The sequence below is a fragment of the Convolutriloba macropyga genome, chromosome 6, assembly GCF_964194025.1.
Source record: "Convolutriloba macropyga chromosome 6, txConMacr16.3, whole genome shotgun sequence".
NCBI classification, from domain to species: Eukaryota; Metazoa; Xenacoelomorpha; order Acoela; family Convolutidae; genus Convolutriloba; species Convolutriloba macropyga.
In genome coordinates this window covers 41,121,054-41,145,817 of record NC_134473.1, presented here as the reverse complement: position 1 = coordinate 41,145,817, position 24,764 = coordinate 41,121,054, and the positions used below count along the sequence as shown (strand labels likewise).

The 24,764-nt window shown below is 36.1% G+C and overlaps 1 protein-coding gene across 1 annotated transcript in view; it reads left to right on the top strand.

Annotated features, from left to right (window-relative positions):
- Nucleotides 1-379: 379 nt before the first annotated feature.
- The window catches only part of LOC142341318 (uncharacterized), a 42,441-nt gene continuing 18,056 nt past the window's right edge, over nt 380-24,764 (top strand). The window contains exons 1-3 of the mRNA XM_075392243.1: nt 380-680; nt 2,067-2,233; nt 24,362-24,636. Coding sequence (XP_075248358.1) covers nt 458-680; nt 2,067-2,233; nt 24,362-24,636 — 665 coding nt within the window. The 5' untranslated portion in view covers nt 380-457. The remainder of the gene's footprint in view (nt 681-2,066; nt 2,234-24,361; nt 24,637-24,764) is intronic.

The following is a 24,764-nucleotide window of genomic DNA, read 5'->3' as shown; positions in this document are numbered from 1 at the left end:
TCCCATTATGACAAATATCTGTTAAAAATAATTGGCACGTGCTTTTTTGATCAATAAATTATTAAGAAGACCGGCTCCTTGAACTTATTAAGAAGAACACTACACAATCTTTACTTCTGTCGGCTGCTTTGTTATCACTCCCGGCGGATCATTGACTACCCCGCTCCTACAGCAGCCTCAACTATAGCACCCCCACTTGCAGATCGTGTTGTATGCTAGAATGCTATTATATTTCCCGTTTTTAGCCCCCCCCCCCAGCACAACTGGTGCGCATTATTCGCAAAACCCCTAATTTTTCAAGCTGATTGGGACGGGGGGCTACAGGTTATCTGACCACTAAAGTGGGGTGCTATAATTGGAGGCCCCTATTTAGGGTAATTGGAGGACACCTAAGGAAGGTTTCTGGTGGCCATCTCGGAATACAGCAATAACGGAGAAGAAACCACAAAGGATATAAATGAGGAAGTGGAAAAGCAAGGAGAGAGGAATAGACCAAGCTCCAGATGGTGCCGCAAGTGGAGTAGGAGGAGGATTAGAGGAAGCGCAAAGAGGACAGACAGATGGATGCTCTAATTCAAACATGCGAAGGAATAGCGATGAAAACTTTCAAGAGTACAATGCTTATAGCATCAACAACATCAGTTTTGGGCCTCCTTTGCAAAGTGCATTTGACAAACAGGGATCTAACCAAATAAGGAACTTAGAGTTTTAAAATTAGGGCAAAAACACCCCATTCAAAAATAGGATCTATTCTGCCCCCCCTCAGTGTTTTTATGGGGTCTTTCCCATTATAGCCCCCCCCCCCCAGCTTAGTGGTCAGATAACCTATAGCCCCCCCCCCCAATCATGGTAAATATACCATAATGGGGGGGCTATATTTTCATGGGGGGGGGGCTATAATGGGAAAGACCCTTTTTATGACCCCCAAGTTACAAATTATATGTTGTTATATAGCACGTTAGGGCGGAACAGAAAATAGATCCCGAAAATATAGCCCCCATTATGGTATAAATGCCATGATTGGGGGACTATAGTTTATATGACGTTTCAGCTGTAAAATTATATAAAATAATAATATTAACAAATTGTTCTTAAGTAGGTATAGAAAACAATTAGTTGATAGAACTAATTTACATACACAATTGAAAGGACATCAAAATGCTTTTACGCCTAGACGGGTGATGACCTTGGGAAGCAGTGTATTTTTGCTCAAGAAATTAACAACAAAAAGTAGAGTTACAGACTTTCTATCTTACAATATTCTAGTTAAGAAGTGTTATGGAGGATACCAATAATCCTGACTGTTGTCAGGTCTTTCCCATTATAGCCCCTCCCCCAGCTTGATGGTCAGATAATCTATAGCCCCCCATCTTGGTAATTATACCATAATGGGGGGCCATAATTGCAGGGGGGGGGCTATAATGCGAGAGACCCCTTTTATCTATGCACTACAGTGACACAAAAAAATCTTAAAGAAGATCGGCGATGTTGGCATTACCCTTTATATAATTTCTTAGGAAAGTATACGACGATGTGTGGTTAGTTCTGATCTGCTATAAGCATTTATAGTTTCAACATATAGAATCAAACTTAAGAACAAAGTTGAGCAATTTTCGGATCTTTTCCGTTTGTGCCCCCCCCCCCCCCCAGCTTACTGGGCGCATATTATTTGAACCCCCCCCCCCACGCATGTGCCATATTTTTACTTAATGATTTACTATGTAATGGCACGTGCTCTGTAACTGGGGGGGGGGACGCATAACGTACTGGGGAAGGGGCACAAACCGAAAAGATCCCAATTTTCTAATTCGCATATCAATACGTTTTGGATTAATTCCAGTGAACAATTTACCAGGTTTCAATTTTTCATTGGCTGTGGGCCGAAACAGCTTAGATCCTATTTTTGTTTTGAGAGCTGATAAGATAAAGTTTTATCGTTCAAGATCTGTTTATTATCTTATCAGAGATTTTTCATAGTATCATAGAACGTAAAAAATACCATTTTCGCCTGTGTCATTATTAAAGTTATCATTTTCGATAATCTTTGATCCGTGAACTAAAACAGGACTCCCGGTCGGCTCTGAGCGCTGCTCGCAATGTGTCTCATAACGTAAACAATGTAAACAATCTCAATCAACAGAGCAGCAGCCAATTGCATCAGTTTTCGGACGCGACCTCCAAGTACTCACTCGCAAACGACAGTCAAAGTCAAGGGTATCTGCGGTCCCCTAGAGTTAGTTTGTTTCACTAATCAACGCATCACAGTGAAAATTACTCCTAGAGTACATCATAATTTTGAATACTCATAACGTGTGGCACATGCATCGCTCCACCAGATTTAGACCAGTTCTTGGGGGCAGTTATCCAGTGCCGATGAAATCTATGCTGTACCGAGCTGAGACTTTAAAATATTGGTACAAAATGTCCTAAATGTTTCAGAACATTTTGAATGTCTCTGGAACTTTTGTACAAATCTCGGATCAATTCTGTTTCGAATATTCATTTTTTCAAATTAAACTTACAAGAAAAAGTAAGACGTTGTTAATGAATATGATTTCGCAAAATCAGAGAATATGATACAGTAAGAGAATCAGAGAGACATTGTATCATCGAAAAAACAGAAGAGCCCCGGGAGCCAATTGTCAATGGCGAAGAAAACATGAAGGGCAAAAGTATCGTTTCAAACATAAACTCTGGGAGGGATAGGAAATATAGGGATAGGTATGAAATTTTTATACGCTAAGGTGAAATCATTTTAGCCGATCTTGTAATACAAACCCTAATATATTTGAAGTTAATGTGAATTTTTAATATAATTTAATTTAAAATCCTGTCGTGAACTATTCTTATATAGATCTTGGAACACGCTGCTCAGGTTACAATGACCGGCAGATTATGCTAGTAGGAAAAAAAAAGAAAATTAGAACACTCAAATTGAACCCAAACTGGAACACGACAAATTGGAAGTGATGATATATAGGCTTGTAGGATGCCTGGTCTCGCATCAGTATGGAAACAGAAGTAGAGCTGCAAGGACTGTCAGGTTAACGTTATGGGAGTATTGTAGCAGTAGAAATAATGGATGCACTCCTCCATCAAATCGGAGACTGAGAAGACACTATTCTCTTATATGAAGCGCATGCTTAACTCTAGGCATTCTGTTAGTTTAAGTACACCATATGTATACACTTGACTCCAGCGCTATACCCTATTACCACCGTAATATTAGAACTTTATCTTCTTTGTCTTACAGAGTCAGTTAGTCTTACAGATATAGATAAGTCTACTTTGCGCGCAGAAGTAAGTAGCCCTAGCTCTTTATACCTTAAGGCTGTAAAGGGAGCCCAATTCGGGTCTGCCTTAACTGGTGCAAGCAGTGAGTTAACAAACTCTCACCGTAAGGTGAACTCAAACAAACCACATTTTTCTCTATTGAGAAAAAAAACTTAGAACTAGTTTATATAACTTTAAACTCTTTGTACACATAAAATTCAGAAAACGGGGAACACAACCCTAACAAAAAACTAAGACAATTAAAACAAAACATTAATATTACCAAAATGAGCCGTCACACTGGCCTAACGTCATCAAAACCGGAGACACATTCTGATGAATTACAATTAGCTATTCCTACAAAAAAAAACAAACTCCTTATGCATGAAATCCTACCACTTAAGGTTGCACAATATCAGCAGCAAGATGAATTAAACTTGCTTTTAAATACAACAATACATCTCATATATCACTATTTTGCAGTAGAGCAACAGCCTCTCCTCTCCTTACCGGAAAAAGCTTCACAAGTCTCACGAATTGCTTTTATTTATTACCTAATCGAAATTTACTGAAGTCAAATCACAAAAGCCTCCATTATTTTTATTTGTGATCCTCTCACTACCACACATATCTCACTCATCTATGATATTTTTTTAACCCACTATCAGACACACTTTATGAATTTCTTCCAACCCTCGGATAGAGCTGGTACATTTAAAAAATCGTAATTCGAATTTCTGAATCTCCTCGCGTCAACGCTAAATACCGCCGCTTTACAGTCACAAAAAGAAAGCGTACAGAAAATGTACATCGATAGACAAGAAATTTAAGAATTTACTCACCTTATAAAAACATATATAAGCTCTGCAAAAGATGCAGATTTATCCCAAGTAGAGATACTAGACACTCTCACCCTTTTATATTGGAATATACACAGGTTCCGGATATGTTTAGTAATACACCTTTTTCCCGCTACAAATCTAATAGCCGAAACGACGTATCCACAATTATTAAACATTACACACTACCAGAAACATTACACTACAATTTTTAGTCAATTTGTTTTCCTGCAAAATTTCATAACTATCACTGAAGTACCAACGGAAATCCTTCAAAAATTCAAAACTGAGCGTAACAAAATTGAAATCAAAAACCAAAATGTAGAAAATCAAACACTTACTGTCACAAACATCCCAGAAAACACAAAAACGTCTCTTGAAACATCCCCGATAAAAAAATGTGGACACCATAGTACATTCACGGGCAATGGACTCCAATTTAAACGAAACCATAGAAACTGACTTCAACTCCACATTACTGGATGATGGAAAACTTTTTTGATCTTTGATCCCATATCGTGAACACTCTTTCGTTAATGACCTTGAAAATCACAGTAATAATAATAATAATAATATTAATAATAATAATAATAATAATAATAATAAAAATAATAATAATAATAATAATAATAATAATAATAATAATAATAAAAATAATAATAACAATAATAATACTATTAATAAAAATAATTTAAAAAATAATAATAATAATCATAATGAGGTCATTATTAACACTAATAACAACTCAATAATTACGAAAATCACAGAAAAGGACAACTTGTAAACTTAACTGAACTTCCGCCATTACTTAATATAAAAACACCTCTACCACGCTTACAAAGACGAAATTCAGTACAAAAAATATTGAACCTGCCATTTTAAATACATCAAATCAACCAGCGTCAACCAACAATCAAAATATTTATCTAACCCCCCCCCCCCAACAATTAGTGAATTTTATTAGAAAGTTTAAATCACAAAACAGTCAACAAACCACAAGAAATGCTCCAATCCCCTATTTTTGCGAGCAGGGTCTACAAAAACACAAACACCTTTAAGACTATTTTATGGTACTGACAGCACATACACTACAGATTTTCTAAATGCCATTACAGCAAACATAGTAATGACAGCAGGACCCGCACGAAGCGTGTATTCTCAGACAAATTGCTATGATACAGACGGCCCTGATCAGTCCGGCATAACAATGGTACTCACCATTAGAAATTAAGAAGAATTGGCAAGCGTTCTGCCGAGAATTTCAAAAGACCTCTAATAACCAACAATCGGAAGCACAATCAAAATTAATCCTCGAAAGCATAACACGTGCCTCGGGAGAACAAATAAGAACATCAGCACTTTCAATTAAACAAGTGACTAGCAAAGCACACGTTAAAGACGCCCTAGATATAAGAAAAACAAAAACGAATGACGCACTTTTGTAAACGCTCTAACCTCAATTAGCTAGAATAGCTCTTAAAAGGATTGCAAACCACAAATCACCTTCCTTGGAAGCAAAGTTTCCAATTGCATAATTAGTCGAGAAAATTCATCTGGAAGACATTACTAAAACACACATAGATAGACTTAAGATCAGCATAAATCCCACTTTTCATTATCCATAAATGCTATACCTATGCATATCGATAATCTCACAGAGATGATGTACACAAAAAGGAACAGGATATTGCTTATGGGGTCAACGTAGTACAACACAATTACTCAATTGCTCCAAATTATGAGGATAAACCACTATTCATTAAATTTTGCAAAAGATCATCACGATCAGGACACAGAACTTCCACCTGTCCCAAAAAGATTACATAAAACCACTCGAGAAACCTAAGAAACAGACTTTTTATCAAGCAGTTAGAGGGAAACAAAAGATCCCAAATAAACAAATGACATGACCGGTCAACCATTACCTTTCCTCTATCGCTCATGAAGCAATAGTAGAGAAAATGGAAACACTCCTCGACATAGAAGTACTAATAAACAATCATTTACAGTATCAAAACCATACTATGGAAATAGTAACATTAAACCACCGAGTTGAACGGGTTCTCCATACCCGAGACCACCAAATCTCCAGAAAAAACAAACCATATAAATAATAATATCACGTACTCTAGTAACTCTAGACCACAATCACCTAATTATAATAGAGATGGGAACCGTTCATGAAAAATTATCTCACGCAATTGCCTCAAAAATGTACAAAAATTACCTTAACTCATTTTTAGACCAAGAGCAAACGGATGACACAACGTCTAACACAGAACAAACCGAAACGCAAAATGCTTCAGAAGAACGATTGCTAGAAAGACAATATAATGACTTACTTTCGGAACTCAATCAAAATACACAAGATAAATATTTTAAATGTCAGATGGAATGTAATACTCACACAGGAGGATACATTTTTTCCACATCGTGTAAAATTAACATTTGGGTACTATCACTCACATTAATTACAAAACAGACACTTGATCATATGAATACATTTTCCCCACCACACCTTGAAATCGATCTTTTAATAGACTCGCAAGCTACACTTAAGGTACTAAATAATGATACCTGGAATGAAAATAAAGAATACTTCAAATTACAGATGGAAGCATTAAAACTTGTTCTCTCAGCAGCAAATACTTCTAAATTACAGTCAAATGAAACGGTAAAACTTACTCTTTATCCAGATGTAACAGAAAACAGAACTTATCAAAACAATAATTTTACACTCAATTTTGACGTGTCAAACACTAATTTAATATTGTACCATTCCGAGGAAAATCCGTAGAATCTATTAAGAGTTCATCTAACACACTAGAGAAAAAACAAACTTAGGAATCAAAAATCCTAAAATTCTGTGAATCTTCCACAAAATTACCACCATATTATTCACAATTTTTCCCCGTTATTGGAGATCGCTCATTATAATTTCAGGCTTTTGAACAAAGAAGTTAAACTTATTCACTCACTGCATACAATTGTAAAAGCAAATTTGCAATTGGAACTATAAGGTATAAATCTTATTTCTCATTTATAACACTACGTAACAATATGTTTTTTTCCATAATGGATATAAAAAATCTCGAATATCCTTACCAATGCTTTATTCAATTTCCTATACGAAATCCGTTCAACCACCCACTAACACTTACTAATCCGTTAAACACCCACTAAAATTTAGTTCGATATGCACAGCAAGGTTTCTCAATTATATATCTTCAAATTACGAAATATCGCATCAATGAACTCACTGAATTCGTGGATGCCTATACCTCAAATTACCTTGCAAACAGTACATCCGAAACACCTGTGAAACTATATTGCTTAATTCTCCTCAAGCAACAGTAAGGTGAATATAAAGCACAACCAAAAGCATTTCACACGCTGTTTGATACCTCTATGTTCACAGATGCAGACAAAAAATTTCTCAGAATATTCAATTTTGAACACACCGAGTTGAGACAAAAATAGTTTGAACAACTGGCACAATTCTTAATAAAATATAAACTTTGTTATGCCACGTCTAATTTTGAGGTAGGAAAGATAAAAATTGAATAAAAACTACCTTTAAAGGCAACATCAAATTCAAAAACCAACGAGCTACAAGTATACCCCTACAACTACAATAACGAGTACAACACTTACTTGACATATTAACACGTTAAGATATTATAGCACCCGTAAACACAGATTATCTCACTACAGGGAACACATTGTTTAATCTAGTAATTAAAATCAAAAAGGGAGAAACACTTAAAATTCTCCGTCAATTAAACACAATGATTGACATAACTAAATATAGTTGGCCATTAGAACCAATACATATCAAACTCACACGAAACAGAGGCCCGCTTTCCTCAAGAGCCGACACGAATAGCGCATCCAACCAAATGCCACTAGGAAAACTGTCACAACGATTCACAAATTTTGTCACTGCAGGACAACAAAATTGATTTTTTAACCGCTTGTTGTATGATATTTTTATTAGCTCAGCCACTTTCTCAACCTTCTTGAGCAGTATATCTAAACCACTATTTCGCTAAAGTAAAATTATCACATACTGTGACAATGTTTTAATTCAAGATTCCACAACAGATACATTGTTACAAACATTAGATAAACACCCCAAAATCTTCAAAACTTAAAACTTCAAAGCTGCTCCAGAGAACTCGTTCTTTTTTAAAATCAGCCAATCTTTGAGACACCAAATATCAAATAAACACATATAACTTTCCTAAATCTGAAATAGATGGTTTTCTAAAGCTACAACCACCAGAAAACAAAATAAAAATACAAAATTCTGTTGGACTTTTAACCTTAATCTCAAAATATATTTTTAATCCCCAAGTCATCCTGAGACTCTTCTATCTTCAAATCAGAGACACAGTCAATTTCAAATGGACATTAGATTTTCAACAAACATTTGGCAGAGTAAAAAAGGAACTTACAGACGATGCACTACGTCTCGCAATCCCCAACTCGGGAAAACCCTTCCATATTTTTTGTGATGCCTTGAACTATGTCATTGGCACTATACTCCTTCAAAAATCCAATTTGGAAAAATGGAACTAGTTTCCGCAAACTCTCGTTTATTCTCTACCTTAGAACTAAGACTTTCAGCCATTCTCCGCGAATGTTCTGCAATAATCTACGCACCCTCTGATTATGAGTTTCCTATCCAAGGGTCACAACACCTTATTATTCTATGCACTGACCAAAAACAAATTTTTTTCTTGATCACACAAAAGATTAAACTAAACAACAGAGTTTATAAGTTTCAACTCATCTTAATGAAATTCCCCAACCTACACATAATTTGGATGGAAGGAAAGAACCTTTTATTTCAAGACCTACTAAATTGTTCACTTACGACGACAACATGTGGCAAAGGTTGTCTACGGACGGTAGAAATTCCTGACTAGTTATAACTACGTCAACCACAATTGGAAACTTAGCATATTGTACAATACACAGATGTTACTCTGTACACTAACATAAACAGAACCATTTACAACCGATACTTAAAATGCAAGTTAAGCAGAAATGATAAATGCCAAAAAAATTTCACTTCCTGCTAATGGATGACTTCATACCTAAATCACCAGAGATATTCAGTCACTTCTATAATGAACACACAAAGATAATTGGTATATTCCTACAAGAAACACAACAGCAAGACTCTGTCCTACGACAGATTCTTTTCTGGAAACAATATAAAAACTGCTCTTGTATAACTACACTAACAACCAGAGCAAACAAAGGACTTCTACACTAGTATAAACGTTTCCATGACTTAAGTCTTAACGAAACAAGTCACCTCTTATGTTATATACACGAGACAAAATCACCAAAAATTGTCTATCATTATCTTTGATCTTAACAATATTTCGTTTCGCTCTTTCACATGATCTTTCAGGCCAATCCAGTCATGAAGAATCTTACGCTGCAATAAGAGAAAATTATTATTTTCCAAATATAAACCATGGATAGCAAAACTTACACAAGATTTTTTCAATGGCCAAACAAGCAAATCCTTCCCAAACCTCTTTGTGGCTCCACAACAGCCATATCAAGAACTCTTGGCATACTTGAATCATCGTATATCAATGGATACGAAAGGTCCAATTTCTCCGTCTTAAGATGCAAATTCGTACGTCTATTTTATAGCAGACGATTTCACACACTATGTTGATCTCCACATTTCACCCAGAAGTGATGCATCAAACGCAATAAAAATGTTTGTTGATCAATGCGTAGTTAATTTTGGAATTGCAGGGATTTTGGTAACTGACAATGGAAATGAATATATTAACGGCGAACTTGAGTATTTTTGCCGCATATATATCGTTCAATTTAAAACACCCACACCGTCTGCAGGATGGTCCAATGGACTAGTAGAAATTAGTAATAGACAATTAAACACGTTTATATGCTCAAACTTATATTCACAATATGACAAATGGTGAGAAAAAAAGCAAACAATCTCATTTGCATTTAACTCTCAAGTTAGAACAAACATCAACCTTTCACCATATTAACTCGTTTTTAGCATTAAACCTAAAAAGGCAATAATGTTTAACCTATCTTCCACTACACACAGTTTTGGTCAATGTAAACACTCACAAAATTCACCCTGCTACTCCTTTCTAAAGCATACACTTACTGAATATCTTCGTCACCACACTCAAATTAAAAAACGCAAAAAAAGAACTTTTGCAGACTGATTCCGTACTTGTGAAAAGATACGCTAAGAATATTACAACGAATAACAAAATCAATTAAATCAGCATAAAGGTTTACGCACGTTTATATTTCGCCCTTTTGGAACGGCTCAAACTCTAAAAATTAACAATTATGTTCTCGTTGTAAAAAAAGCTCAACAAATTGGAATATAAAAAAAACATTAAACCACTAAAAGTTGGACCTTAAAAATTAATTTACACTCCGAAATTGTTCATATAGAAACTAAAGGATATTTAGGGTAAACATATAACCCGCCACCGTAGCAACATTGTACCGTAATACCCCAAAAAATTATTCCTTCAAGAACAAATGGAGAAATATTTCTCCGACAACTCTTTACGGCTTTTTATTACGGCTTCATCCTCAAAAAACCGACTACCACAAAGTCAAAATCCGTCTCGTTTAGTCTAGACAACCCCCGGGCATACCATCGAATAATGAACCATCCCCCCATTGAACAAAGAAGTTAAACTTATTCACTCACTGCATACGATTGTAAAAGCAAGTTTGCAAATGAAACTATAATGTATAAATCTTATTCCTCATTCATAACACAACGTAACAATATGTTTTTTTCCATAATGGATATAAAAAATCTCGAATATCCTTACCAATGCATTATTCAATTTCTTATACGAAATCCGTTAAACCACCCACTAACACTTACTAATCCGTTAACCACCCACTAAAAATTAGTTCGATATGCACAGCAAGGTTTCTCACTTATATCTTCGAATTACGAAATATCGCATCAATGAACTCACTGAATTCGTGGATGCCTATACCTCAAATTACCTTGCAAACAGTACATCCGAAACACCTGTGAAACTATATTGCTTAATTCTCACCAAGCAACAGTAAGGTGAATATAAAGCACAGATGCAGACAAAAAATTTCTCAGAATATTCAGTTTTGAACATAGCGAGTTGAGACAAAAATAGTTTGAACAACTGGCACAATTCTTAATAAAATATAAACTTTGTTATGCCACGTCTAATTTTGAGGTAGGAAAGATAAAAATTGAATAAAAACTACCTTTAAAGGCAACAGCAAATTCAAAAACCAACGAGCTACAAGTATACCCCTACAACTACAATAACGAGTACAACACTTACTTGACATATTAACACGTTAAGATATTATAGCACCCGTAAACACAGATTATCTCACTACAGGGAACACATTGTTTAATCTAGTAATTAAAATCAAAAAGGGAGAAACACTTAAAATTCTCCGTCAATTAAACACAATGATTGACATAACTAAATATAGTTGGCCATTAGAACCAATACATATCAAACTCACACGAAACAGAGGCCCGCTTTCCTCAAGAGCCGACACGAATAGCGCATCCAACCAAATGCCACTAGGTAAACTGTCACAACGATTCACAAATTTTTTCACTGCAGGACAACAAAATTGATTTTTTAACCGCTTGTTATATGATACTTTCATTGGCTCGACCACTTTCTCAACCTTCTTGAGCAGTATATTTAAACCACTATTTCGCTGAAGTAAAATTATCACATACTGTGACAATGTTTTAATTCAAGATTCCACAACAGATACATTGTTACAAACATTAGATAAACACACCAAAATCTTCAAAACTTAAAACTTCAAAGCTGCTCCAGAGAACTCGTTCTTTTTTAGAATCAGCCAATCTTTGAGACACCAAATATCAAATAAACACATATATCCTCCTTAATCTGAAATAGATGGTTTTCTAAAGCTACAACCACCAAAAAACAAAATGAAAATACAAAATTCTGTTGCACTTTTAACATTAATCTCAAAATATTTTTTTAATCTCCAAGTCATCCTGAGACTCTTCTATCTTCAAATCAGAGACACAGTCAATTTCAAATGGACATTAGAATTTCAACAAACATTTGACAGAGTAAAAAAGGAACTTACTGACGGTGCACTACGTCTCGCAATCCCCAACTCGGGGAAAACCTTCCGTATTTTTTGTGATGCCTTGAACTATGTCATTGGCGCTATACTCCTTCAAAAATCCAATTTGGAAAAATGGAACTAGTTTCCGCAAACTCGCGTTTATTCTCTACCTTAGAACTAAAACTTTCAGCCGTTCTCCGCGAATGTTCTGCATTAATCTACGCACCCTCTGATTATGAGTTTCTTATCCAAGGGTCACAACACCTTATTATTCTATACACTGACCACAAACAAATACTTTTCTTGATCACACAAAAGATTAAACTAAATAACAGAGTTTATAAGTTTCAACTCATCTTAATGAAATTTCCCAACCTACACATAATTTGGATGGAAGGAAAGAACCTTTTATTTCAAGACCTACTAAATTGTTCACTTACGACGACAACATGTGGCAAACGTCGTCTACGGACGGTAGAAATCCCTGACTGGATAAAAATTTTTGTGACACATAATCAACGAACACAAACGATACAGTGCCACTATGCCGTATCAAAAGAGTAGTTTAACACAATAACTACTGACACTGCTGTAGAATCACCAACTTTCCTATATATTGACAAATCAAATATAAATATTTAAAAGTGCATCTCGAAAGCAATCTCCATCTTCCCTTCTCGTACCGAGATCAGAAAACAAAAGCACAGTCTCTAGAACATGTCCATCAACATAGAACTCAACAGTTAAAACTACGTCAACCACTTTTGGAAACTTAGCATATTGTGCAATACACAGATGTTACTCTGTACACTAACATAAACAGAACCATTTACAACCGATACTTAAAATGCAAGTTAAGCAGAAATGATAAATGCCAAAAAAATTTCACTTCCTGCTAATGGATGACTTCATACCTAAATCACCAGAGATATTCAGTCACTTCTATAATGAACACACAAAGATAATTGGTATATTCCTACAAGAAACACAACAGCAAGACTCTGTCCTACGACAGATTCTTTTCTGGAAACAATATAAAAACTGCTCTTGTATAGCTACACTAACAACCAGAGCAAACAAAGGACTTCTACACTAGTATAGACGTTTCCATGACTTGAGTCTAAACGAAACAAATCACCTCTTATGTTATATACACGAGACAAAATCACCAAGAATTGTCTATCATTATCTTTTCTCTTAACAATAATTCGTTTCGCTCATTCACATGATCTTTCAGGCCAACCTGCTCGTGAAGAATCTGACGCTGCAATAAGAGAAAATTATTGTTTTCCAGATATAAACCATGGCTAGCAAAACTTACACAAGATTTTTTAAATGGCCAAACAAGCAAATCCTTCCCAAACCTTTTGGGGCTCCATAACAGCAATTTCGAGAACTCTTGTCATACTTTAATCATCGTATATCAATGGATACGAAAGGTCCAGTTTCTCCGTCTTAAGAGGCAAATTCGTACGTCTATTTTATAGCAGACGACTTCACTCACTATGTTCATCTCCACATTTCACCCAGAAATGATGCATCAAACGCAATAAAAATGTTTGTTGATCAATGCATAGTTAATTTTGGAATAGCAGGGATTTTGGTAATTGACAATGGAAGAATATATTAACGGCGAACTTGAGCATTTTTGCCGCATATATATCGTTCAATTTAAAACACCCACACCATCCAATGGACTAGTAGAAATTAGTAATAAACAATTAAACACGTTCCTATGCACAAACTTATATTCACAATATGACAAATGGTAAGAAAAAAAGCAAACAATTTCATTTGCATTTAACTTTCAAGTTAGAACAAACATCAACCTTTCACCATATTAAATCGTTTTTAGAATTAAACCTAAAAAGGCAATAATGTTTAACCTATCTTCCACTACACATAGTTTTGGTCAATGTAAACACTCACAAAATTCACCTTGCTACTCCTTTCTAAAGCATACACTTACTGAATATCTTCGTCACCACACTCAAATTAAAAAACGCAAAAAAAGAACTTTTGCAGACTGATTCCGTACTTGTGAAAAGATACGCTAAGAATATTACAACGAATAACAAAATCAATTAAATCAGCATAAAGGTTTACGCACGTTTATATTTCGCCCTTTTGGAACGGCTCAAACTCTAAAAATTAACAATTATGTTCTCGTTGTAAAAAAAGCTCAACAAATTGGAATATAAAAAAAACATTAAACCACTAAAAGTTGGACCTTAAAAATTAATTTACACTCCGAAATTGTTCATATAGAAACTAAAGGATATTTAGGGTAAACATATAACCCGCCACCGTAGCAACATTGTACCGTAATACCCCAAAAAATTATTCCTTCAAGAACAAATGGAGAAATATTTCTCCGACAACTCTTTACGGCTTTTTATTACGGCTTCATCCTCAAAAACCGACTACCACAAAGTCAAAATCCGTCTCGTTTAGTCTAGACAACCCCCGGGCATACCATCGAATAATGAACCATCCCCCCATTGAACAAAGAAGTTAAACTTATTCACTCACTGCATACGATTGTAAAAGCAAGTTTGCAAATGAAACTATAATGTATAAATCTTATTCCTCATTCATAACACAACGTAACAATATGTTTTTTTCCATAATGGATATAAAAAATCTCGAATATCCTTACCAATGCTTTATTCAATTTCTTATACGAAATCCGTTAAACCACCCACTAACACTTACTAATCCGTTAACCACCCACTAAAAATTAGTTCGATATGCACAGCAAGGTTTCTCACTTATATCTTCGAATTACGAAATATCGCATCAATGAACTCACTGAATTCGTGGATGCCTATACCTCAAATTACCTTGCAAACAGTACATCCGAAACACCTGTGAAACTATATTGCTTAATTCTCACCAAGCAACAGTAAGGTGAATATAAAGCACAGATGCAGACAAAAAATTTCTCAGAATATTCAGTTTTGAACATAGCGAGACACATAAAAAGATAATTCCCCACTTCTTCTATATGAAAGGGATAATTCGGGTAGTTCCATTACCCCTCTCCCCCTAATACAATTAATTTCACTGAAAAAAAAGCCACGCCACTAAGCTAACCAAGCATATGTACTCTTTTTCCACCTGCTACACAAGCACCAAGTAGATCCACAAGAACCCTTCATCAGGAAATGAAAAAGAGGGAATCATAGGCCATTCTCCACGACAATAAAGAAAGTAAATTAACGAAAAACTAATTTAGTAACTGACCCACAGATTAGTCTGTGAAGAATTCCCGAATCTAACTAATTGAACGAGATATAATTCCGGAATTTTTTCTTCTCGAAAAAAATCCTGCTCAGGTTGATTCTCATCGTCTAAAATCACTTCACAGTCCATTTTGCCTACAACTCAGTTTTTCTCTTCTCTTCTTTTTTTGCTCAAAACCCTATCAAATCTCTCGATTTCTCGTTGTGAAAATATCTTTTTCTCTTTTCTAACTTTTTTTATATTCCTCAATTTCACTTCTCATTCTTGATCTAATCTAAGAACCGTCTCACAGTACAGTTCTTATCCTTCAAAGGAAAAACTCAGTCAGCTCACAGCCAGGTCACCGAAGCACCCAATCAGATCACCGAAGAACCCATCGAACAGAAGGCGCTCACAACAGCACACACTGTTTCAAACTACAACCTTCAGTCTCATAGCACTGAAAGCTCAATTTGTACTCAGAAAACTGACAGATATGAAAATTACATTACAACACAGACTCGAAGAGTTTTTTTTCACAATCCCATACGCTTATACTTTCAGATATATCCAGAGCTTAAAAACAAAACAAATACGTTTCCAAGACTTTTTCTATAATCTAGATCACATATTATGTTCAAACATTTGTTGTGAATGGGTCTTTTATATAAGACACTTTAGCAACAATCACATCAATTCTATCTTTTCTTTATTCCAATTTTCCATGTTCCTATTTTCTGCTCTTTTCAATCTTCCAATTTTTCCACCACAAGCAACATCAAAAATATCTGAAGTTTTCTACACAGATTTAGTATGTGCGATAAACCTAGGCACTATCACAGCCTGTTACGATATAAAATATATTAAAGAATTTCTATATTCGGATGAGCAATACCAGCAACTCGCAAAACAGCAACTCGCATAGAAAACTAGAAAACCCACACATTTTTTTCGCTTGCTGGGAAAGATTACACATTCGCAGTTTTCTCTGCTGATTTATAGATCTCAGCAATCATTACAATGTCCTCCCATCCTCCCACCAGAATCAACTTTTGAATTAATTCGAATCAGCATACTCACTTTAAATATACTGATAATTGTCGTTTCGACCTTTACTCACTATAAAATATTCCATTGTGATCACTGCCCCACTCTGAGCTAACAATTAACGTCACAATTCTGTCCTCTAATCAACAACCCAACACTAGCCCAAGTGCTCCCCCGGTCTCAGAATCACCAAGTTGCTCATACGGTGACGCTACAAACAAAAAGTCATCGTTTAAACTCTTTAAGAAAAAATCACAGCACAGGAAACCGAAGAACACCCATACTCGGTCATTACCTCTGACAAATCTACAGATAGACTTCGTCCAACTGCAAACTACTCCCTTGACCACTTTAACCCATAGTCACTAATCCCATATCCACCTATCAATGTCAAGAGCAAATACACCAAGAGCAAGCACAATAAAGACAACAACAAAACACACAACGTTCATTGCCGTACTCAAGCTTTCTTGCCAACGCAATGTTACCACAACCAACACTTATACCTGCTTCACTTCGAGCGCCATAACCTGAATTACTCAACTATTCAATTACACCACAATTCTCTAATGAAGCTATTAACTTTGCTAAAACAAATAAAACCATTAGTTACGAATCGCCACAGCCAATTCACACTGTTTCTAATATAGACAATACACAACAAGATATCAGTCTTAGTTCTAACACTTCCGTTTCTGATTCACTCATTTCTGAATTTTTTTAACCTACTTCATCACAAATTGCAAGTAACCCCTTTAATCCGACACAAGGACCAGTAAGTAATATTGAGCGTTTGCTTTCGCAAGCTCACTGAAGTAACTCATTCAAAATAGTCAATTCATCACCTTCTTTTCAAATTTCTTTACCTTTCAGTTTCCAGGGCTCGTCAACTATAATCACCCTCAGCTCAAATTAACCCACTCCAGATCCAGATCAACATTCTTGCCATTGTATTGGGAAACAACCCGACACTACTAGTACATATCCAACTTTACCTCTAAAACTTGAACCGAAATTTTTAGTCCCTGCACCCGCCCATTTTGGAGATCATAATAACTTTGAACAATTACGTAATTGGTCAAAACAAAGAATCCCTAAATCATATAAGCTTACACAAGTACAGAAACAACGAGAACATGATTTCCACAAACAATCTAAAATCACCTTCTCTGTTGAGCAAGATAAAACTTTCACCCACAAGCTGCTGCTCCGCCTATGTTTTGACTGAAAACAAATCAATCACCTTGTATTTACCAAGAAATACACTATAAAATGATAGATACACCGAAAACACCGTAGGATGTTTTGTCTTCTATAATCCTCATTCTGGACTATCATACTCTTGTTTAAATTGTTTTTCTTTACACCCGCTTCCCATAAAACAACCAATTAAAGTTGACAATCGAAATATCTCAACTCCTAAATCATGAGATCAAGACTTAATAGTAATTCACTAGGATTGCTCCACACAGCATATCACAAATGAGCACTATTATAAGATCAGTAGAATTGGCGAATGTAAATCGAACCGGCAGACATTCAAATCCTCCCTGTCCAAGTACCCATATTCTCACAAATTCAAACACTTCAAGTACCCGCTTACGCAATACAAGCAAAACTCGGTGACAAAGAAAGCTTTTACCACAAAATCTCACTTAAGAGAGGCTTCCATTTTGATCACGATAATTGGTATTAACAATAACTAAAGCTCGTAGAAAACTTGCACGCCTCAGTCTCGTAAGTAAACGTCACTATTCCCCGCAGATAATACAGTTTGATGTACTTAATGATCCGCACTTGCAAGCTAATGTCGAAGCCAAACCAGGCCGATTTCAACTATATCGCTACCGCACCTTTGTTTCCCAACTTGAAAACGTTGTATGGATGGATCCCAAAATGCCACAGATAAACCCTGGGCTAACTGTACCGGAATAAACCCAAAACACTAATATGATGTCATCCACGCACTAGGATGGTCACTCCAATTAACTAACATCACGCTGCGTTTTGACGTTAAATCAGAATTTATTTACTATGGAGCCTGGTAGACTTTAACTTTCTTTGTACTCTGTGGATGTTAACATATTCCTTCAAAAATGTATATCGCAATGGCTGCATTTTTTGTGTATATTTTTGCGGTAGGTTGTTTTTTAAATCGGTCTATTGCCTCCAGTATGTATGCTTCTCGGTTTTGATTATCAGGTAGTGGTCTCACAAAGTGTAATTTCAGTTTTTCGTTCGGTGCCTGGCATTTCGGTGACGGACGGAATTTACACTTCGGGATAATTTTATTTCAGTTCTTACCCGTATAGAGATGCATGGAGTACATTTTGCGGCTTTCGCCAAAAGACTTCCGGTTATGTAAAGCTACCATGCGTTTAGTAAGAAATTACTCATCCCGCAGCTTCCAGGCGGGGGAAACAACGGCTCGATCGTCGCATCTTTGAGAATGTGCGGAACAGCTGCCTGATCTTTGACGCATAGGTATTCATGTTTAACCTTTCAGTCTTTCCAACGGAAATAATAAGTCACGCGTCCTTTGATGTCATCTTGTTTATGATGTTTCTGTTGGAAACGTTGTCTAATTTTTATTTTAGTTATACTTCTGTTAATGTTTTTAAGGCACTGCTTATCATGTTACGTGATTGTGATGACTGGGTGCGTTCGATAGACACTATGAGGTCAAAACTGACTCTTATCTTCTTAGGGGTTGAAAGTTGCGGTTTTCAAAGAACTGTTGAGTTTTTTTTCAATATTACCAGACAAACTGTGAAAAAAACTAGTGCTTTACTTTCCGCATATGGAAGGATGACTTGATTAGCGTGCGTTAGTTTGATACTCTGTCTTTCAATTTGTTCCCTTGTTTTTCTTTCTGTTAAAATGGACCCATTTTTCTAATGGACGATTGTTTTAGCATTTCAATTTTTGCTCCGACAAACTCTTCATCGTTATTAGATGTTAAACTTGCTGGTACCGTTATTTTACCTGAAATATAGCCGACAAATCACAAATTAGATCAACGCCCGTGTTTTATGTTAAAATTAAATGGGATCAAATGGTATATCCATCGAGTTAGTCTGCTTTGATACGTTTTGTTTGCTCTATTTGGTTTTTGACCTGATAGTAAAGCACGATGATCAAATAACACAGTAATTCTTGTTCCGTTTAAACAAATTTTAAAATGTTTGACTCACCACACTACGCCCTTTAAATTGAATTCATTAATGCTAAATTTCTGTTCACAAATGTTTAGGAAACGTAATGCGTAGGTTATTAGTTTCAATCTGATGCCCCTCTGTTTCCCGACTAGAGTACCTGAGCTTTCTTTCCAGGCATCGCACCCGACTCTCGTTTTCAGGATCTTAGCAAAACTGGCGTTTCCACTCTGGTTCACCACTCTACTTTAGTCTTGTTGACATGTTGCTGATCTACATCTGTTCAAATACATTTGCTTCCCTTTTTCTGTATATGTTTGAATGGAAAACATACTCTAACTAGCTTTGGAATGAATTTATTTCGCGATACGCCAATACCTAGCATTGTTTAAATAGTTACTAGGTGCATTTATTGCTAAAACTGCTTCAGTTTTATAATTTAATTTCATAACTCAGCCAGTTTATATTTAGCAAAATGGCACTCAGGTAGGTTAATACTTATTTTTTGCCGTCCAAAGCTTTGATGCACGCCTACACTTCCTTTTGATGTATCAACTTTGGTCTTAAGTCTACAATGAGTAAATCAAGGAGAAACGATTGTGATTTTTTTAACATAGATTGCAGTCCTTTGCTTTCTGCAACTCTGCTAGCAAATAAGAAAGTCCATAAAAACTATTCTTAAAACTGTAAGTGCCTTCCCGGAGTTAGGTCCCACTGGGTTTCAGCGCTGTACCATTGACTTTCAATTTTAACCAGTACTGAACCAGACAAATAGAAGTATAAACCTTTTGTCAGTCTGCCCAGACTACATCCCACTCTGTTCCTCTTCTTCGCAGCCTAATTTACATTCTTGGTCACAACTGCACAGAATGTTCCACCATCAGACTGTGCAGACATTTGAAATAATTGAACATAATTGAAATGTAATGATTCAGCACTGAAATAGTATGTGAGGTAGGTCCGGGTTTGCAATCACCAGCAACAAGAGTAAGTTTGCACTAATTTACCGTTACCGAGTCTAGCTTAAGTCGCTTATACGCTTAATTCAGACCAATAGTGCTAAACCAGGCCTTTGCTTTCTTTCCTTGGATTTGCTGACATTTCTCCAATATTTTCACTTAATGTTTTGATGCTTAGAAATTGATATTTGCTCTTTTGTATGGCTTTGTTTAAGGCTACTGATTTAGGTGTCAATTTTATTGAGTTATATTTTTTCGGAACTCTTTATTGGGGAGATAAAATAAATGTCTGAACAGTTTTTTGATTTTTCTGTTTGACAAATAAATTTTTTTTAATTGGGACTTAACTTTTTTCGCAAGGTGTGTTGGTATTCGCCTACTTTTCTGGTGTGTTACTGTAACTTTTCCTCCGAATCTAGATCTTATAATTTGGTACTCTGATTTTCCCAAGCGATAACCAGTTTTTGAAGCTTTCGATAACATCAACTTCTATGGGACATATGTCGGAAATTTTCACACGGACTTCAAGTTGATTGGTTCCTGTAAGAGATGTAGTGCGATATTCGGGAAGAAGTGTCTACCAATTAGAGTTTTGAGACCATTGGGTACCACAAGACCTTTCCTCGCTTTCACTCTGCAACCATTACACTAAAATGGGCATTTTGATGATTTTAATATTGTTAGTGGCTTGTTTGCAAAACTTCCGTTTCTCCTTTCCATTGCAATGAACTGCGGAACGTGATTTGAGTATCCCATTAGCTAACGAATTGTTTAAAATGGTTCATGGACTCGCTGAATTATCAAGTAGTTCTGTAAGTACCAATCCCAGTGTCAGTTTTAGGCATTGTTGTTCAATCAGAGTATTATCCTGGATCTGTGAAATGAAGTAATCGTCTGATGATCAGCTATCTGAGATCCTTTTTCTTTGTACTGTGATTAGATAGTCGTGTTCACACACGAATTAGTTTCTTCTCTGTTTCGTGTACGTTGTTTAGTGACTTACTATTATGACAATTGTAAATTTCTATAAAAAAGTCCGGTGTTACTTCTAAACACTCGAGCGAATTAATTTTTCAGGATACACTTGCGGCAGGTCTGCCCAATTGCGTTGAAATGTGATTTGTGATGAAATGTCAAGCTAAACTTTTGACAGTTATTTCGATTCAATATTTTCTTATGACGTTGTCGATTGCTTGGTTGTCCCGTGTAAGCTTTTTACCAAGCACTGTTTGAAACTGACGGATAGTAAACCTGTCGAAGGCAATGTTTCGTTATTTGATGGAGGTTTTCTCCAATAGATTCTTTTATTTACATGCTCTAGCACTTCGATGCTCACGTGTGGGTCTTGTCTATTCAAGTGTTTGCGGCCTTTTTTTCCAGTACCTAAAATCAGCAAAGTGCTTGCATTCGATTTGCTACTTTCCAAGTTTTACTGCCGCATGTAATCCCCAATTCCCGTGTTTTTTGACAACTGATTATCCAGCTCGTTCTTTGTTGCATATTTCTTTTTCTTCCTTCTCTTTCAAAATTGGGGGTCAGTTCAATAAATGGTTTTCCATAAATTGGCTCTGCAGGAAACGGTACCGATAAGTCAATGTTTTCATTTGCAAGTAACCCAAGTTTCCGGCATCATCTCCATTTTCCTATTGTGTTGGAGGTTTTGGTATTTGTCGCTCCAAAAATGGTTCTATTCCGGATGGTGTCTTCGCTTTTCTTCCGCGACGACCTGCGACATGTTTTGAACTAGCATCTGAACGCCAGTATCTTCAATTTGTGAACTATGCTAGTAGGATTAAAAAAAGATGCGATAGTAACAATCTTTTGCATATTTGTTGACATCTCTATATTGGCAGAAAAACTAGCAGTGTTTAGCCTTCTATAGTTGAAATAATGCAAGGCCGAATGCCATGAACTAAGAATTTACTCCATCATCATAGGCAGCAATAGAAATATAGAGTAATGCGAGTATCAAATACCAAATAGTATTTGAGGTACGATGCCTGTAGCAAACAAGGCTAATTGTTTGGGAGAAAAAATCGCACGTGAATCGATAGTGTAGAAATCACCGTAAAAGAGTTCAAAACGTTGCAACAAGGCACCAAATTGCTTTTTATAGCGATTTTGCGCTGAAATCAAGTGGTAGCCCGTAATACTTTGAGGAATCAGACAGAGCTGACTGAAAGCTACTGGTTGCTGGTAGACAATGAAAGCAGTTACAAAGCACAGGAATTGTTAAATTTTGCAGAAAGTTTAGTCACACCAAAAACCGATTTAAAAACTAAACCCATCTGCTTACTTTTTTCTTCACCGCAGCCACTACTTAAGTTCCCAAACCGAATTCCTCTATTGTAGACCGTAAAAATGGATGAAAGCTCCTTTTTAGAGAACATGTACACCACAAAAAGATAAAAAGAGAGCCTCATTTTTGACAAATTAACATCAGTTCATTTCTGATGCTGACATGAAATCTGGCAGAAGAGTGAAATCAAAATTGAATCTTTCTTAAGCAGAAGAGTTCTTGACATAAATTCTTGTATGGCTATTTTCCGAGCCACTTCTTAGTAATCATACACGGATAGTAAATGATGTCAAACTAATCATACTCTGTTCTTTGTCCAGGAAAATAAAATACTTATCCAGGACCAGATTACCAGGAAAAGGAAATCTAGCAAATCATATATGACCTTAAACGACCGGCAAACCACTCCTGAGATTGAAAAGTTGTAATCTTACACGGAATGAAGATTTCATTTCTGAATTCATTTTTTAACGGCTACATTTACATGTGTGTGGCCAGCTATGTGATGTTTCTCCAATATTTTCACTTAATGATTTGATGCTCAGCAATTGATATTTGTTCATTTTTATGGCTTTGTTTAAGGCTACTGATTTGAGTGTCAATTTTATTGAGTTATATTTTTTTCGGAACTCTTATTGGGGAGATAAAATAACTGTCTGAATAGTTTTATGATTTTTCTGTTTGACAAATAAGTTTTTTTAATTGGGACTTAACTTTTTTCGCAAGGTGTGTTGGTATTCGCCTACTTTTCTGGTGTGTTACTGTAACTTTTCCTCCGAATCTAGATCTTATAATTTGTTACTTTGATTTTCCCAAGCGATAACCAGTTTTTGAAGCTTTCGATAACATCAACTTCTATGGGACATATGTCGGAAATTTTCACACGGACTTCAAGCTGCTTGGTTCCTGTAAGAGATGTAGTGCGATATTCGGGGAGAAGTGTCTACCAATTATAGTTTTGAGACCATTGGGTGCCACAAGGCCATTGGGTACCACAAATATAGAGTAACGCGAGTATCAAATAACAAATATTATTTGAGGTACCATGCCTGTAGCAAACAAGGCTAACTGTTTTTTTAGTGATTACTTTTTTCAACCCAAGTTCGAGGTCCCGGGCCGATAGTCGATCCAGGCGCGCACGGATATGAGCCCACGAGTGGGGCCTTAATTGTGCATTCAAAATAACATTGAAAACGCACTGAAGTCTTAACACGAAAACACGAAAGTCAGCGAACATAGACATGAAAGTTGGTGAACGCATGAAAATTTGGACATTGACACTTTCCGTGCGACTTTCTGGACATACAGATTTCCTAGCATTTTGGCCTGGCAAAATTTCACATATTCAGCCCGACAAATCAGATAAAAATTTTCGTCTTGTACCTCATACGCTATTACACTACACTATTTCAGGTCGCACAAGACGTTTTCAAGGTAGTACCGAAAATCCAAATAAATGAACCTGTGGGATCTCCGAGACAGCCGATCTATGAAAGCCCAGAGAGCCACACAACGCCGACACCTTCCCCGACTCCACCTGGGAATGGGAACAGCTTCTTGGAACAACATCAGATGATAGCTCAAAAGAAAAAGCCGCGCAAGATTAAGAAACAGTCGGGATTTAGCCGAGTTAACTACAGTCCTATTCCTGGAAAACAACCAACCACTATGGAACCAATCAACAGAGGGTAGGAATTAAGGCACTGCTGCACTTTTCGATTTAGTTTTGATAATGCAGCTTAATAGAGGGGAAAATTCAACGTTGACCATGAGTACAAAAAAGCCCAATGGTAAGATGATCGTTGGGTCTTATTTT